Consider the following 19,290-nt stretch of genomic DNA (forward strand, 5'->3'; position numbering starts at 1 on the left):
TGTGGTTTCTGGTTTGTGAAGAGAGACACAGTGGAGGATGAAGAATTGACAAGGGGCTAAAGGGGAATTTGTTCTTAGTTCCTCTGAACGCTTCCTACCAAATGGGATGTGAAAGCAGGGTGTTGCAGCATTCTTTCTTTGCTCTCCTCAGGACCCTCTCACACTTGTTGCGACGGGAAGAAGTCCACAGGACTGTCAGAGCCCACCACCATGTCCAGCAAAGCACTAGCCGACCCTGTTCCTCTCTGTCCATCTTGAGCTGGGGCAGGTGCCTGCTTCAGCCTGCCCACTCTATTAAGTTCCACATCATTACACAAAGAATAATTTGCAAAATATATGTCTGAAACACACACGGAATTTACAGTAACACTAATTAATAATAATTTCAACCAGACTGTTGACCAGATTTTGTCACAAAGATTAAATGGTGGACAGCACACCTTGAGATCTAACACTGAATTATACCCCCAAAAAATTTTACTTGAAAGATAACTTCAAATTAGGATAAACATTTAGATTGAAAACTAGCTGAAAACCTGTAAAACATAGGGCTGAAAGAATCATCTAGTTCTGAATCATAGTCTAATGCAATCTTCTTATGTCAAAACTCTCTCAAAACTATACTGAATCCTACCTTTCGAACAATTGCAAAGTGAAATGATGAACAGCAACGTACCAGAATGGGAAGCAGAAAAGGGAGGTAAGAACATTGCAAACAAGCTTCAACAACACCAGCCTTCCTATTACAGATACCTTAAGTGCTTTACATCATACCTTACCCATTAAGTATAACTAATAGATCTTGAAGTACTTGAACTGTCTGTCAGCTGGTAGCTCATTCATGACATTTGCAAGGGATGCTAAGTTAGGCTGAGCTGATCGTCTTTCAAGGTAGAAGAATACAAGTGGGTTTAGAGTTATGAGAAACACAGACAAAATACAACAGCAATATTCCATTTAGAAGAGATACAAACCAGTACAGATGAGAGAAAAATTACCTGAAATAATGATAAACTGTAAGGAGAGAGAAACTTGGAAAAAAGTAACACCTGCACTGTAGAAGATGGAAAGCTTGATTTGAGTTTGTGGCAAGAACACACAGCTAAGAAAGGAGCTACAGTGTAAAAAATCCAGTCATACTAAGACTGCTGGTGTCTAGGAAAGGTTTCATATGGTTTCATATGGAATAATGTCACGTGTATTTCTGTCATTATCAGCAAGATATTAAACCAGAATCCATGACACCTTTTGCCTGAATAACTACATTCCAGTTTTGGTAATGTATCTTGCACACCAGGATATGGTATTGTTCTTTACCTCCTGCCCTGAGGGGCTGGATAGTATCGCCATATGTTGATGAAAAATTGCCATGCTCTACCCCAGGACATTTGCATTTCAACAGCGAAAAAAGCCATTTCTGTGTATGTAAGTGCAGGAAGCACTGTGGATTCCTTTACAAAGAGAAGCACATCATAGATCTAGGTGTTATCAACAACTAAAGTTGTGATTTTGCTTTTTTTAGATCCAAAATAATTTGTCCTTTTTAACCAGTAAACATAATAGCAACAGGACACAAATAACTATCACTAAAATCAAAGCAACCATCTGAGATGGTGCTCACCAGAAAAGATAACAGGGATGGATTATGATTAGTGTTTGAATAACGTTTAGCACCGAGAACGGAACAAAGAATTTTATGCAATTCTCTCTCTTCCGGAAAGAGCAAATTTTTTTTGATTTGTTTTTAATTATATACATTAGGAGAGAAAGAGGTCACGTTTGAGGTCAATTGCTATTCTGGTAAAAGAACATCCCTAGCAGCTGTAGGACTGCCCTTTATGTATCAATAAGGAAAAATGTGATCACATAAATAATCTGTAAACATACATTATTCAAATTTTCCATTTATCATGTTGTATTTCACTACCAAACACAGGTACCCCATCTGCTTCCTAGGACATTCAGAGTCAGCCTCTGGAAACACTATTTATCTATTGATAAACACAGCTATTACAGACAGTCCTATTCAGCTGTTATTTGCAAAGCAAAGAATATTTTTTATAGCAACTTCCGTTATATCTACCTTTTTGCCAAACAGCAGGGCCAGTGTTACCAATGCACTCTCAATTCCAGCTCTCTCAGATACCACAGTACTCAATTTACACGGGGGAATGGGAAAACAACAAAGTGATAAATTTCAACACAAAATTGAAAGGTTTTCAAGAGAAGCAGGTATTGGGATAGAGCTCTAGAGCCACAAATTGAAACACAACAGATTGCAGTCACGAACTCTGGCTAAGAAACAAAGCCACAGGTGGTAGAGCTTGGCAGTGTGAAGCCACCACGCTGCCTGCAGTGCTGTCAACAAGAGCTGCTAGGGGAGACAGTGGTCTGTCTTTAACAATTTACATGAAGAAAATACTATGAGAAAATAACAACAGATTCCTACACCACATATACATAAGCAATTTTAATACCCAGGCTAGTCATACCACGGCGGGTTGCATTCTGGCCTCAACAAAGGAAGTCAGGGCAGGGCAGCATTTGAACAGGGGAAATCAAGGTATACTTGCAGGTTTGCGGTGGTGTTGTGCAATGCATTAAATGGCTCTTACTTCTCATTCGACACCCCAAAGCCATTTTAACCTGTTTGTTGAAAATCCTTTTTTGCAAAAAATATTTAAAAAATAATTGGGTGAAGGGTCAAACTTTAGCTGGTTAACAGCATTCAGATGGTCAAAACCTCTTCCAGTCCAATCCCAAGATGGGGGTATCTTTGCTATTTCTAAACTTATTTGAGAAGAGTATACCACAAGATTGTACACCACAGAACACCAATCCATAATGAGCTGTTTACTTAAGAGGAACAAATCTACTCACGCATTACGAACGTCATCCTAAGGTATGGGCAATGTATGGCTGGCAGGATGACTGTACCAGTGACTGGACAACTATCATTATCTACTTAGTTTCTGTTAATGGACATATTCCTCCAAGCAAGATAGAAACCCAACACGTCAAGAACAGAATGGAAATGAAAAATATTGATAAAAATCCACATCGGGAACATCTAAATTGCTAGCTATTGCATTTTGAGATTTAGGGGACTATAGCATCTGTTTGCTTTTACGAAAAATCAAAGCTAGGCGTGTAACGGGAACACACTCTTTGTACGTACATTCAATTTCAAACCTACAAAACATACCAAATATTTTTAAATGACTGCACATTTCAATTAGTTGCTCAAAATAATTTGGTTTTCCATACTGATGCAGCAGAAACATTTTTAGTCACTCATGTTGTCTCTTTTTACCGTTCCAAATCCATTAGCAACCATGCAGTTACATTCAAATAACATTCTGTTGGGAGCTTTCAATCTGAAAAAGCTATGGTGTTTTGCTTCCATTGGATTAAAAACATTTTACTTTGTTGCATTAGCTTGAACAGCCACAAGCCCAAAGGAATAGAGAAAAAATATTTATAAAAATGCTGTTCAGCACTGGGGAGTAGGGAAGAAGGGACACATTTCATTTAAATTTAGACATAAATGAAAAATATTTTTCTACTCAAATTAGACTGTATTAGTCTTGGTTAGTGGCAATTAACTGTTCATGAGATGCATACTAACTTGTGACTCCAATAATAATGATCCTTGAACCTTTTTCCCCTATTTTGAAATCATGCAAGCTTAAAAATGCCTACTTTTAAATAAAAGTTTTAGATCTTTTGACACTAAACTTCATAAATAATAACTATCTTTTACACTCTAAAATTTACAGTGCTGTTTTAATTTAGGTTTTAATTCTGTTAAAATCAGTAAAAGGCCAACATTGGTATCTCTTCAGAAGAAAACCATTCTAAGCAAGCACTTAAAGAAAACCCTCTGGTTTGCTGCTTATTTTACTCTACGTTTAGAGAAACATTCTATAAAATGCTTTTCTGAAGCTTTGAGATTTTAAGACACCTTCAAAAGAGTAAGATGGACAATTAACTTCAGTTTTAATGTAACATGTCAACTTCCTAAAAGTTTATATACTTTATATTCTAAAACACGTTTCTTTTGGTAACGTAGACCACGTACTGTTGGCTCTCTAGAGCTGAAGATGATTCTGGACATATCGTCACCTTTCCTCTACCCAGTCTTTTCCCAATGCACTACTGTTAAGTCTCACAATAAATCGGAGATGTCACATCAATTTTTCAGGCAAGAACCCAAAATCTTATGTGTTGTTTCATATCTAAAACTTACAATTATGCACAAGATCTTATACTCAGTCAGATACAGTGAAATAGTGAGCAATCGCAAATATATTTGTCAAAATTCACATTTTTACATGGCATCCTTGACTTTTTCTGGGCACCTTCTTTTTTCTCCTTCAATTTACAAAGTTGAACAATCCGCTTATCTACAAGGCACACAATAATCACTCCAGAGATTTGTCAAGCTCTAAGTTATATGGCATCTTTGTGGCTCATCTGGATAACAATATAAATACAGCAGTTCCCTTCTACCCATCTCCAAGACACACATAGAGACAATGTTTCTCTGGTCAATTATTCTAGATTCCTGCTATAACAGTGTACGTAGCAACATTTCATCCTCTGCAAAAAAGCTGTATAGCAAGACATATAACAGAGAGAAAAGTTTACCTGCAGTGTCACAATGTCTTGCCGAGTGAAGGGCTCATCTGTCAAAAGATCCTTGTAGCTCTTTGGTTTTATGTTCAGCTGCTCAACTGCCTAACAGCCAGGCAAAAGACACGGATATTAAAAATTGGATTCTTATGTGTAAATATTACAAGTAAATATGTGATATCAATAAAACCTTAAAGTACAAATGATGAAGAAAACAATTTCACCCTTCGTTCTCAACTAGCAGCTGCAATATTTTCATTGTGTGCTTTAACAGATGAGAAGCTATTGTCTCCCATCCCTACAAAACTCGACAGTTTGGGTGGTTTGCTTTTTTTAAAAAAAAAAAAGAACCTTGCAGTCTCCATTCCATAGTTATGCATACCATTTTAACCAAATTAATCATAAAAGTACTGCCAAAATAAAAAAATCTTGCTTGCAGTTTTCTCATTTAAGTATTTTACAGATGGTATAAGACAGGCAGCTTTAACAAGGGGTCCATATCTCCCCCTCGGGGAGACACGCGCGTCCCCGACCAGCTCTGCAACAGCAGAGGTGCATTAGCCCTGCACACTCGGTCCACCCCCGACTGCTGAACCTCGCCTGCAGCAACACTTCTGTTCACCTGAAAAAATTAAATGATGCTCAACAAAGCAGCAGCGTGTTATTTCGTAGTGAGAATCAATGTGGAATAAATGCTTTGTCGTACCGGACAAATACATCATACAGAGAGACAACTATGGAGGTCTACCTGCAAAAACCCTGAATCTGTCTCGTTCACCCAAATGTCCTCTATTCTCCTCAGATGAAAGTGATAATATTTTCCTACCTCCAGAAGTCCGTAAATTAATTCTAAGCTTATAATAAACGGATAAATGGTATTGCTCAAGTGGTACACCAACGAGAAACAGACCCTCTTGGCACAGCTTGTTTAGGAAGCCCGATATAAATTCTAGCAAACTGAGCAATACTTTTACAATGTCGACAAGCATTTAACAAAGACTACTCTTAAACTCCTTCTTGCCTTTTAACCACAGCAATGAAAGCATCATGCTTCCAGAAGGAACAGAAAATACTTTCTATTTTAACCTAATCTTGACTGCTCTCACAGCTGGAATGAAGACAGTTCAACTACAACAGAGCAAGCCTTCTCCTTGATTGCAATGGTTTCAGCTTGTTCTTCTCTCAGTATCTGAAAATCCTACTGGAATTTCTCACAACAGACTTAAAAAAGCAGATGTTTCAGTGTTCAGACTTTTTACAACACTGGGTATGGATCCATTAATTGAAGAATTTACTTGCTACTGAAAAATAAATAAACCTTGCTTTTACAGTAAGGATTATGCAAACAAGTCAACTAAAATTCCACCTGGGTTCACACAATGTTCACAAAACACAGATAAAAATGCAGTTCAAGTGTCCATTAAGGCATTCTCTGCTCTTTCCCCAGCTCTGGTTAAAATACTCTTTTTTATTCATTGATATTCATGAATAGAAATGAGGCAATTTGTGTTTTGGTGATGACTCTGTATCAGAAAGACGACAACAGAAGATTTGTCTGTTAATTCAACTGAGGAGTGTATAAAAGCTAGTCATTTTGGTCTACAAGATTCAGTGCATGGAGATTAACTTAGGAAAAGGTTTTAAAAATACCTTTTAAATCATATTCTAGGGTTGTTCATATTTTGAAGGCAAAAATTGGACAACAATTTGTGAAGTCAGTTCATCTCCCTGTACTTTAATTGTACAAGGCTGTAAAACAAGAATAAAACTTACCTATCTTTCTAAAGCATTTTGTGATCTTGAATGAAAGTATAAAATATTAATAATGAAATGCAACAGAGAACCCACCTCATAGGCAAACACATTTCCAGTTGTCTTGATGGCCACAATATGGGAGTTATTGGTGAATACAGTAAACAGCACTGGACAGTGGTATTTACCTGATGGAGGGGAAAAAAGTTTAAATTTGGCATGAAGTCCCTGCAACTATTTTGAAATAGCTAATTTCTATTATCTCTGTGAAGGATATTTAAATTAATTTTTAATATAAAGTGTAACTTCAGTGTGTATTTAGTGGTGTTTTAACTACGCTTTGATTCTTCCGTGCCAAATAGAAAAAGTAACACTTCAGAGAATTATAAAGCAAGCAATGAAAATGCAGTTTGGAAATCTACTGCCTTCAATCCCCCAACACAGAACTTTGTCCAACTTGCTTGATATCTATGAAGCACCACAATATAACTGTTACTGGTGTAATCAAAGCTCTATTGATAGTGTGAGCCCGTACCTTGTAACGTGCCCAGTGCTCTATTTTCAGTGTTGTTCCCAGGAATACAAGTTTAGCTTATATCCTACAAAAAAGTTCACAGCAGCTGTTGTGCTTTTAGGAGAGGAAAGCATTTTGTATTCAAATGTGGCAAGCAGAATGCCATTAAATCTGAACACGTTATTCAATATGGAACCCAGCTTCTGCTCTAATCAAGCTGTGAATTTTCCCAGGAGGATCAGCATAAATATTAAGCGTGTCAACAACAAGCAAACTGATGGCAGGCAATGTACGAGGAAAAAGAAAAATGTCTGCATGATCTCAGCAGAAAGCAATTAGGAGGAGGTTATTAATACTTGATCAGTTTGCTAGACCTGGGGGTTTGGGTGAGATTTTTGAAATAGTTTGGGCCTATTTGGTTCTTTTTTCCCTAATTACCACCTGAAAATCAAAACCCGCAGGGAGACCAGAACAGAGACTGCTCACAGCACCTACAAGGATAGGAGAGGCAAGCACCTACAGAGTATTTACCGATTAACTGATCAGCCGGAGGAGGCAACTCTGACCTCCAGCTCGCAGATGCAAGCAAAAGCTGAGGACTGTTTCTGTTAAAGCCATTGCTACAAAGGTCTGAAATTCAAGAGGAAGTTCAGAAAGGGATTTTTGGAAGTGGCATCAGCCCAACTGATGGATACAGAAACACTCTAGTAAAATGTGAGGCTTCACTCCAGCTGCATAAAAAAAGAGTAAATCACCATGTTTTCAGTTCTAGCAAAAGCAGAGCTGCTGAGGGCACACACTTGTTGATCTGGATAGAAGGTAGTCAGCTAAGGAGGGATCATTAAATGGAAGAAACTGCAACATCTGAAGACCTTTTTTATTGTATAGGTGTGAACCGAGAAGATCCTACATACATAGCAACCATTACACATGTTAAGAAAAGTTTGCTGATAGACAGAAGTGCAACATTTCACTCTTCCTCTTTTGTTGCATCTTCCCTTGATCTATTAATGACACAGCATGCACCCCAGCATTATGAACTGGACTTCTTTAAGGAAAGCACAACATTGCAATATCTTTCAAAAACCTTGGCCACAGTGACTATTGATCATTTTTTAACATTCTGCTCTTGAGACAGATAGTACACAAAACGCAGAAGAAATCCATCAGCTAGAGAAAAGACCTTCTAGTCTATGGACTATTGGTAAGATAAGGAGACAGACACTCCAGAATTTTATTCCCACATAATCCTGGCCACTCTTGTTTCAAAGAAATCATTATCTGCCTTGTAAAAGATGAATTCATCTCCACTGTTCTCTTTTATTCCTAGCATCCTCTCTTAGATGGCAGATTTTATACATTTAACCCTGCAGAAATAAAACTCGAGGCTGCTTTCTTGTGTGCTGCTATTCATAAAACCCCATGTATTCATTTAAGTCTAATTCATTTTATAAACAAAAAGTTGCTCAAAACCAAGTGAATAGCAAATAATGCCATAGGCAAGTTAGAAAAAAGGTAACATAGTAAATAGCACCTTACTGCAGTAGTAGCTATAGCAAAGTGAAATTGCTGAATAATTTACAGCTCCCCAGTGTAAAGAAAAACAGAAATGGAACTCTGAAGGTAAACACGTCACTCACAAGAAGCAGTTACTCTACTCAAAAAATAAAAACCATGATAGAAAACACAAACTACGTAACTTTACCATGAGTAAGACAAACCAGGATTTATTAAAGCACTCATTAAGAAAAAAACCACAGAGAAAATTACTGCACTTACCTTCACTGTTTTTAGCAAAATTCAGCTTTATAAGTGATTTGGCATCTAGTTTCTAAAGAAAATGAAGCATTAAAAAAAATGAATCACAACAGAATCTAACCGTGGAAATAAAAGGAAACTGTAACATCAGTGTTAGGATTTTAATAGTACATAATTTATTAATAATATATTGCAAGTCATCTGAATCATCAGAACCCTGGGAATTTAAGTCACAGACAGCCCACAAAAACAAGGCTCACCCAGCCTGAGAACTGGGATACCTTTATTTACAGAGCTGTAGTTTGACACAGCACAGTGCTAACCAGAGCGAACAAGCTCGAGAAGTTGCGCAACTCTGCCTCAGCACAAACCGAAAGGGGAGTCTGCCTGACAAGCTAAGAGGCAGAGATCATTGCTGCTGATCAGAAGTGACAATTCAGAAGGGACCTCTGATGAAAGTCACAACGCCAGCAAGCCGTTCTGGCAATCAAGCTCGCTACCTTTTCTGAAATGACTGTAATTTTTCTTTTACGTCAGGAAACGTGTAGTGGAGCCCATGTGATAACTAGCAATAACGAAGAGAAACGGAGGCACAAATTCCCGGAGAGGCGCTTGGGGTGATGAAGGCAGACCCAGGAGGGATCTCTGGCCAGTTAATCCCCAGGTAACAATTTCACGGAAGAGGGAACCGAGATGGCAGCCGAGGTCGGGAGGTCCTGCAGGCTGACGAAACGGGGGCTATGTTCTCCCACTCCAGAGAGGACACCGCAAACTAAGCTAGCTCCTGCTCTCCCATGCTTCAGCACAAGAATGTCTATGATGGTTTTTTGCTGCCCTCTCTCCGGCGGGGCCTCCTGACACAGAGAGGGAAGAGCTATCGGGCTGGCAAACACTTCTGGACGACCAGGCTGCTCCCTCCCCGCAACCCTTCCTAAGACATGAAAGCCACAAGCGTGCCAAAATAACAGCGCGCCGTCGGTAACGTGACGGGGCAGGCCCGCGTATGCCGGTCATTCGATAGGGTCAGTACGTGATTCGGGCACGTTGCTGGCATGACGGGGCACACCACGACCAGGGTCTCCCAGCTGGAGACAAAGTCCAGCCCAGCAAGCTGCAAGGCTGAGTCAAGGATCTCAGATATAAAAAAACCCCAACAAACCTTTTGATTGTATCAGCTGTCAGAGACAGTTTCACTGCCAAATTGATCGTTAAAAGCACACACAGCACAGGCCTTTTAAAAGAAACAATCGGTTCTCTTCTCAAAACACGCACCTGAACAGATTAGGGAGGTTTTTATAACCCAGACAGCTCTTTATAAACAGCTCCGAGTGGAGATCTGCCAGCCGCGGTGCCGACGCTGCTAGTTCAGTCATTATGGCAAAGAGCAATAACGAAATCATGTGAAACTAAGTCAGTGCGCTTTTTCTGCCTAGTCAAAATTCATATTCTTGGTTCAGAGAGTACACGTTATGACAGCCGGACTCATTCATTTATAGGAAGGCACTTCTCAAATTGTTTTCAGCTAACTGGCAGGCTCATTTGCTGCCAGAAAAGTAACCATCTCTCCAATTTATTAGCAAGAAGAGCAATGAGGGCTAGCAGGAATAAGATGGGGAAGGGAAGAAGGAGGCCAGGTTAGGTGATATTTAGTTAGGCAATGGAAGACCAGTGCTGCTGTTTTTCCTTAAGCGGATTCTCAAAAAAATCCAACCCCAACATCTGCACACTGCTGGGGTACAAAGAAAGCCAGCAAAGGCAAGGGCAGGTTCTGAAATGACTAAGTGAATGCAGAGCTTTATTCATTTATTTATCTTTTAACTAGAACAAAATTGTCAAAGAAGTAATAGGGGAACAGCAGAATTGCCAAAATGAACATAGGATCCTCGACAGACCTTTTCAACCTAAACAACTTATTAACACAAAGCAGCACCCACCTGTGCACATGTTGTGCAACAGCCCAAAAATTATGGCCCAGAAAAAGCTTCTTTAGAAATATGGTTGCTGGAAACATTGATAATTTGAAAGAAGGCCTTTACATTATCTTCCTGGCAGACTTGAGCTACCTCCAAAACATATGAGCAGATCATCTTTACACAAAAATGGAAACAGTTCCCTAAGAAACAGTTTAGCATGCCTGAAGATTCAGATTTATACCTTGACAGAAATTCAGTGGAAAAGACAGACTAAACTGCTGTACGGACTTTAAAGGTAGCAAAAGCTGCAGTACGCCGTTTTATCTGTCAACGTATGATGTATTGTTAGACATGCTGCCAAGTCCTCAGACTCTTACTCTGTACCCAGGGAAATAGTATGGTATTTCAGGTCACATCTTTCCATAATATGGAAAAAGGTTAGTTTTCAGCATCACTTCCTCATGGTGCATCAGCTGCTCGTGCTGGCATCTGTTCCCCACCGAGACCAGCACTTACATGTCTTACATGTCAACAATAAATAAAAAAATAGTGATTTTCATATAGGAGTTGAAATACATACACTGCCTGGAGTCTTTTTCCAGGATGAGAACTCTATACTAAAGTGCTGTATGAATGTTATAAACTTCTATTGCTGCAGACTGGCCTCCTATCAAACTTGTGCTGAAGAAGTGACCTTGGCATGTCAGCTCACGCCCTCCGGAGCAGCTCTGCGCTTCAGCTCAGCTGGCAACTGCTTCGCACCCGAGCGGTCCCACGCTGTATCACGAGGGAACTTCCTGCTACTGATAAAGGATGTTGTTTGTGCAATCTATTTATGAAAAGGAACGGAAACGGACCAAGAGTTGTATATGAGAAAATACGTGGGGGAAGTATAATTAGGGCAACACCTGAAAAATATCTTGAGAAGTTGATTAATATGTCTTAATGCAAGGAAAGACAAGAGGGGGATTTAGTGTTTTGTCAAAGGAAACCTTTGGAGCACCAGAACAGCAAAACCAGGCGGTGATCTGCTACAAAGGATTGCTGTGACCCACAAAGGCAGCTCAGTGCCTGAGACCAGGCTGCAGCATCGGGCAACTGCACACGGAGCAGCCGCAGAGGAGGGAGTCCAGCCCGCATGCCAGGACTTCCAGTAGGTCCAATTTTGAAAGACCTACACGTTACACAGGGAACTAGGAAAGAACATGATATAGAAAACCTTTTTCAGATTTTTTTTTCCTCTCAAGTTCTTCGTTTCACATGAAAACAGGGTTATCTCGCGTGTGGGTGAATCTGCTTTTATTTATTCTCCATCAAAAGTCAAAGCTTTCCAAGCACCATCACACAGTTTGTTGCCATGGAAATGACCATTATGCCACAAACAGGCGCCAGTCTTCACAGGAAGAGACAGCAGGAGTGAATGAATCCTAAAATGAGTTAAAGCACTTGTTTTCATGTATTTCTTATTACTGATAAAACATAAGAGAGCTCAGATATTGCATACACAGCTCAAGTTCAAAACTATTTCCAACCTGAGTTTCCCCGACACACACCTACCATCCAGTTTCAGCCAATCTCCAGTGAAGAAAGCAAGGAAAAATGTTTATTAAAAACACTTGATCTAATTAAAATTCTAAATTCTTAATGAAAATGAAAGGCCACAAGCATGCACCACTTCCCCTAAGCAGAAATCAGAGCTGCATCTTCACTTCTAAAAATATTTTATGCGAGAATACTGGAAAGCAGACGCATTTCTCGGCACGTAGTGCCAGCTGCTCCGCAGCAAGGGCTAAAAAAAAAAAAACAAACCCAAAAACCGTGCAAGCTTTTTTCTCAGCTGACTCCTCTCTCGCAGGCACACTTCCACAAAGGCAGCCAAGGCTACTTTTGGCTGTGACCTACTTTCTTGCAGCAGCGAGAAGCCCCACTGCCCCGCGCGCTCTCATCTGTCAGCTGACAGCGCTCGTTCCTGCGGGATCCCAAAGGGCAGCATCCTTTACTGATACCCAAAGCAGAGGTTATTACGACGCGTAGGTTAGTGGGGCACTGTGGCAGCTCGCAGATGAAGCACGCCGATTGTTTCGAATTAAATCATTCTCTGTCATCGCTGTGCGTCTCATGAAGATCTGACCTACAATCCCTGCGCATCAATTAGTTACACTCTCTGAATCCCTTTGGTCTGTGGCTGCATGTTCTTCTTGTTAATGAGGCTCTGACCCCGTTGGATACGCACCAGCCTGAAAAGCAATCAAAATGGGCTCATTCGATTCTCTACCCACACACCGGTAGAGTTGGTGACGCGCGGCAAGACTTGTATTTAGTAAATACAGACTTTCGCATTCTAGCAACAGTAATTGAGTTAGCGTTAAAATGTTCAACACTTGGGGATCGGACACCCTTCTGAATGGCCTCTGGCAGGAATGCACAATAACCCAGTGAAGCTATCACAGGGAAAAATTAATGTGTCACATCTGAACTGGTTGACAACACAAGGACAAAATCATCCAGGGCTGACACGGCCATTTGGGAGGTTGTCATCCCAGCAAAACAAGTAACACAGAGTTACCTCAAATAGAAGAGAAAGCCAAACCAAATACTAATATTAAAACACAATGTTGCCTACCATGTACCAAATTGAGCTTAACAACAGCAAATTATTTTTGTATTAAATTATTCGGTTCCTTTAAAGATGAGACCTGTTACTTTTTGCATACAACTTCACATTTTAAGACGCCCTATTACAATTTTCCCTGCTATAAAACCTTCAGGAAATACGGGGATATGAATTGAATCAATAGTATTGGAATAACTCCATGTATAATGTTACTTATTTCAGATCTTGTAAATGGATTTAATGATGATAAAAGGCACTGGAAATCCTCAGCAAGTCGCCACATTATGGGAATGTAATTGGAAACAGCAGCACTGTTTTAACAAGATAAGCCATCTTCATGCAGTTTAATATTTCATGAAAAATTTGGGGTCAGCAGCGAAGAGGCCAGAATAGTCTCACGATTCAAGGTATCGTTTCTATGTTCAGTTCAACAGCAAAAATGCTAGATATTTATCACGTGGACAACTGTCTACCAAATGTTAAAAAGATACCCTCAATTCACATTCTTGGATGAAGCTGCTGTTTAACTGCAGCTTTCATCTACTACTCAACTGGTATGGAAACGGACACAAAAGATCCTTCATTACCCACTTCGACCACTGTATTTCCATATTTAAATTTTAATTAAAATGACACCATATGGTCACCAAAGCCTTGTCCAGAGAATCATACAGATATGCTTGGTAACACACATGGCTCACAGATACTAGCAATAATGTTGCTCTATCAAGGAGTACATTAACAGAAATCACCATGAGAAAAAGATCTGTAGTTTCAAGTGCGAGATTAAACCTGCAGTCTTAATGCAGTCAGAAGTCTATCAATCCAGAGACCCACAGCCAAATACAATGTGGTTCATGGAAAATAAAGCTTTGCAGAAGCATCAAAAAGCTAGTCTCCAATTTTAGTGAAAAACAGGCAAGTAAGGATCTGTGGGAAACCTCATGCTGCATCTCATTTAAGGCTAGAGCGTTTCACAGCTGCTAGTTTTTCAAGTGTCACAATCACAAAACCCCATCCAATGTGCACACTTCCACCAAAACATGGAAAAGGGAAAAAAGAGACCATCTGTTCAGTCTGTAAAACCTAGATGTAGATACTTTTTTTGCTGTAAGGGAAATAATGCATTAGAAATAATGCTAGACACATTTATCTGCCTGTGTCCAGAGCTGGCTCACTGGATAAAACACTGCCCGTCACCAGCACAATCCCCATCAGCGAGGTGTGAAGGAGGCACAGCAGCTTGGCTAGTGACTCATGACACTGGAGGGTTTTAAACGTCTCCTTTTGATAAAGCACTTGAACAGTAAGTCTCGGCAAATCTCATCTTTGCCCTCACTGTTTCCCAAAGATACAGGGAATTGAAAAATAAATCCCCCTTTTAGGACAGATAAAGGCTAACTCTTAGTGGTGCTGGGTGCACTACTGTAAAACACACAGATACAACTTTGGAAGAGAAACAACCAACTATCCACGTGTTCGTCAAGAACAAAGGAGAGCGGGAAAGTTTCAGAAAACCCAACAAAAAAGGAGCCATCTTCCAGGTCATCAGCCTCACCAGGACCTTCATCGCCTTGACCCCCCATCCCGTGTTTATGACCATTTCCAGTTATGACACACGACTTTCTGGTCGTTCCTCCGGGCAGGAATCATGTCCTCATATGTTTCTATCCAGGGGCCTTGAAAATTTATGGTCACTAGTCAAATATTAACTCATTTAGACTGTTGACTAAAAGCTAATAATTTCTCAAGCAAATGAGGTAAGATGACACGGTTCACTTGCTGCATATTGAAGAGTTCACCTCGTTCAAAGTGGATTCTAGGCATTGAGCAGCAGCCTGTGTCTGCTGCCCCCAGACAAAAACGCACCTGGAGAGAGATGCTTAATGATGATGGCTGTAGCCATCCGTGCCTGAAAGACTGCTACAGGCCACAGAAATACAGGCAGCAACATTCAACTGGAAACAAAAAAACCCCACACACCCCCCAAAAAAAAGGAAGAACCACTGCTCCTCCTGGCTAACTCTTATTTATAAATAAGTACCTGCTTCTGAAATGACCCAAGCTATCAAGAGAAAATGCAACAAGTTGTATTCTGACAGCACCCTTTGTGTCTCGACACACACTGAAGCTGTTTTCTGTCTTACACTATCATGTGTAATATATCAAAGTATTATCGAAGTATTTCAGGAAGAGATTAGAAAATATTCCCACCACTGTACCAGGCATCCACCCAGCATTTACTGTGTATGATTAAGATTAACTCTGTTCAAAGAAGATAAATTAAAATTAAACAGATGTGGAGAAGGACAACTGTGACCATTTAGGGTATAGAGAACTTAAAGGCAAGAGGAGCATCTGACAGGAAAATACAAGTCTCAACAAGAAAATGTCAAGAAAGCATTAAATTCCTCTGTACCAAATACACAGCTGTAAACACTAACAGAGAGAAGAAGAGTTCTGGCACAAATACAAACGAGACTAAGCTGGTCAAACCCAAAATTTACAGAAGATATCTATCAGATGAAAAACCATCAGAAGAACCTCTCAGCAGTCATAGCAGGAAGAAAGCAAACACCGGTTCAAGACAGAGCACGCAGTTTGCAAAGCAGATTGTGAGAGCGCCGAAGACCTCAGAGTCTTCCAGTTTTCTGTTCCTGATCATTTCACCCTTCTTTCTGCAACACATGAAAACCAACTAAGCTGGATTTGTCTGAATCATTTTTCAACAACAAAGCTTCCCTTGGTTTTATTTCTGTAAGCTTTGTTCTCCACTCCATAATAAGCTATTACTCATCCAGAACAAAACTGTATTCCCACCCCCCACTGAAACTTTTCTGACAAATAAACAAGAAAAAAACCCTCCCTCCTTCACTTCAAACGTACAGGAAAAAATAAGTTTAACAAAAGGGAGAAAAAGGGGCAACTGACATTTACACCTATGCAATATGTGAAGACTTCACTGAGTTGCATCAGACAAATTAAGAAGTATACCTTGAATTTCATAGCTGAAGATGTGCCGACTTCTCCTGACATGTGTGTGAAAAGCGTTCTCTAGAGAAGAATTGAAATTCTCATTTATACATCAGTTATGCTACAGCCAAATGAGACCTGAAGTTACTGATCCACCTAAATGATCACTCATTTCCAAAGCCCCAAGGAGAAAACGTAGCAGACTACTTAGATTTCAGGTGCTGTGCTCTGATGTTGAGGGGGGAAAAAAAAGAACAGGGGATATGTCTCACTTCTGAATTTTTCTACATAATGAAAAATATCTCAATTAGTCAAGTTATTTTCCTCTTAATTAGACAGTCCCACCACTCCTGATATGGAAAACTGATGTGGAGATAGCCTGCCTATGGAGGGCTGCACAGCATTTTCCTCTCCATATTTTCTATCTAGACAAAGAATGAAAATGCTCAGAGTAAGCACAATCCGTTGGAAACAGCAAGAATGAAGAAAACTTTTCAAGAGGAAAAAAAAATTTAAAAGTCACAAGGAACATCTGACTCCTGCTGCAGTGTGCCGTCTTTAGAAGACCATCAAAATCCTAAGATAATATTACCTACCAGCATGTTGCAGTAAGGTCTAGGCAAGTGCTCTGAAAGTGCATCACACTGAACATTATCTACAGCTATTACATTTTCCTGACAGTGTATTCCAATGGCAGCTACTGCTAGGCTGGCATGAAAGAGGTCATCTTCAAAGCACAGATCCTTGTCTGATGACATCCATTATTTGCTGCTCATTATCTAGAAACACACCTGGAATAACACAATTAAAGCAGCAATCTGCAGTAAATTACCACACAGACCATATGAACAGAGTTAAAAGCCATAGTCACCGTTGATTTAGCCAATACAGGTCCCATGGAACTTGAACTTGTCCTCTCCCCCAGTCAGGCCAGAGACCCGTTCCCCTCAACTCATCGCTGGATGAGTTTTGTTTGTGATCTTGATCTCGACACCTCTGACTCAGCAACGTGTGAAGCTCATGCAACCCACTTACAGAAATCCATTCCTGAAACACACGGGCTCTGCGCTGATTATTTGATAGAGGTGGAGACCAATTTGTAGTGAACTATAAAGCCTTGGCTGGAATTTAACCTGTACTTTAACACCTGTTCCTACAGTACTTGGTATTTCTCACACTCCTGAGAGGCTGCAGTTTCTTTATTCAGAATATTGCAAAAGAAGAAAAAAATACCTAATCCCTCTTTCTCATTACGTTCACTTCTGAGGTGAAGAAACAATTATCAGTGCTTTCTATTTCTGCATCCGTGCTTTCAAAATATGTACATGGTAAAAACACTTTTATGTTTAAGGAAGTTTCACCTTTGCTCTAATTTCTGCATCCTTTTCAGGCAGGATTTCCCTTATTTAGACAGCCAAAGACTTTTTAGTGCATTAAAAAAAAAGTGCTGTAAGGTTGTTTGTTCATTTTTAAAGTGGGATTAATAAATACAGCGGTAAAAAAGTAATCTTCTCTATATACTCTCCACTAACCTGGTCAGCAAGCTTCTCGCACCACAAGACCAGCCACCGATTTCTACGAGACTGACTGAAATCTAGTTGATCAAATTGAAAAGAAACCATGCTTTCACAATAAATGAAGTCACAATAGCCACCAGCATTTGGAGAGGAATTACCTAATAAACATATTTAAGGAATGTATTTGAGAATGACTTTCCAAAGTTTTGAAACAACAGACTTAGTTGCAATTTTTTCTTTTGAGGGTAAGAAGTTACTGGTTTTGAAAGTGCCTGTAATTATTCAGGCAAGCATCATCCTACCAATCTTATTTCAAAGAAATTATTAAAAAAAAAGGGCACTGCTTACAGTCCTATGTGAGCAATGCAGGAGTGAGGAGGTGTCCGCTCCAGGCTCTGTCATTGCTGCAGGGCATCGCAGGTACAAGACGTGTGTCTCTGGGTGCTGCCAAAGCGTGGATCAGACAGGCTTACTGCATGGGGCAGGCACCTGTACTGCCGCAATTGTTTGATCGTATTAGTCATAATCTCACCCCCCAAGTCATTTTTATTTGGTAAATACAGGATTAAGAGTGTGGGAGAACAATAGCAAATATTTATCTTGTACACAGAGCAAAACTTTGGGTACAGCCCTCTCTTTAAGAAGGCAGATGTCCTACTGGGAAAAGTCAGAGATTTTCAGCCTTCCGACTCCAAAGTTAGTCCTCATTTTCCATGTCAGTGGCTCTGCCTTCTACTACTTCTTTATATGGCCCAGACTCCTTTTTATGGTTATCTTCAGAGGCAGCCCAAGCAAAAGGCTTTCTCAACCCTAAAAAAAATCCTCAGAATTTATAAAAATTTTCCTGTTTAACCTAGTAAGAAGCTAAAACCTTGTGACACTTAAGAAAAAGCTCTCTCTGGAGGTCTGTAGGTCTGGATCCTAACCTTGCATGAGACAGGCTACAAGACAAATTCTGCCCTGCCTCATTCGGACCAGAAATGTGACTCCTTGTCTCATACATCCACCACACAGCATCTTCAGGTCTCTCAACCTGACTCTTGGGCATATGTTAAGCCCAAGCTAAATTAACTCGACTGAATCCTGTTTGCCCTTCAAGACATACATACGCAACAACCGCACAGCTGCACGTGGCCCTTAACATGAGGATTGCCTCTCTGGGTTACGCAGGATCAGCAGACACATGGATTTTAGTTTGCTCTGCGCAGTGCAGAAAGAATTCACATAGGTGAGCCCTCTATATGAGTTTAAAAGCAGATGCACTTAAAACAGCCCCAAAATTGACTTTGGAACAAAGCCTTAGAAGCAAACACCAAAGATTAATTGACTTTCAACTGTCCAAAATAACCAAATTCCCACAGAAAACGGGGAACAAGGGACAAAGACCTTAGCTATTTCTGATACAGGGGAAGAGAGATATTTGCCCAAGGTTACAGAGCCTTGAATGGGGCTGAATTACAACCACAATAATCTGGCCTGCCCACATGCAGCTGAATGTCACTGACATCAGCAGAATGTCACTGAACCAGAGTGGAAAAATAGGTATTTACATCAGAAACATTACAATGCGAAGGAGAAAAACAGCTCAGCCCACATATAACATGTCCATGCAAC

At 40.1% G+C, this 19,290-nt stretch overlaps 1 protein-coding gene across 3 annotated transcripts in view; it reads right to left on the bottom strand.

Moving 5' to 3' along the window:
* Positions 1-19,290, bottom strand: part of PPIL2 (peptidylprolyl isomerase like 2) — a 75,260-nt gene that overhangs the window by 50,586 nt on the left and 5,384 nt on the right. For 2 of the 3 annotated variants that reach the window (XR_012676496.1, XM_075167980.1), the window contains exons 6-8: positions 8,681-8,732; positions 6,484-6,575; positions 4,651-4,740 (exon numbers count right to left, since the gene is read on the bottom strand). The exons of the other annotated variant lie outside the window; for it this stretch is intronic. Coding sequence is in view for 1 of the 2 variants with exons in the window: in XM_075167980.1 (XP_075024081.1) it covers positions 4,651-4,740; positions 6,484-6,575; positions 8,681-8,732 (234 nt within the window). In the remaining variant the exon portion in view is untranslated. The remainder of the gene's footprint in view (positions 1-4,650; positions 4,741-6,483; positions 6,576-8,680; positions 8,733-19,290) is intronic. 3 annotated transcript variants of the gene reach the window in all.

This window comes from Calonectris borealis, chromosome 18, assembly GCF_964195595.1.
Source record: "Calonectris borealis chromosome 18, bCalBor7.hap1.2, whole genome shotgun sequence".
Classification (NCBI taxonomy): domain Eukaryota; kingdom Metazoa; phylum Chordata; class Aves; order Procellariiformes; family Procellariidae; genus Calonectris; species Calonectris borealis.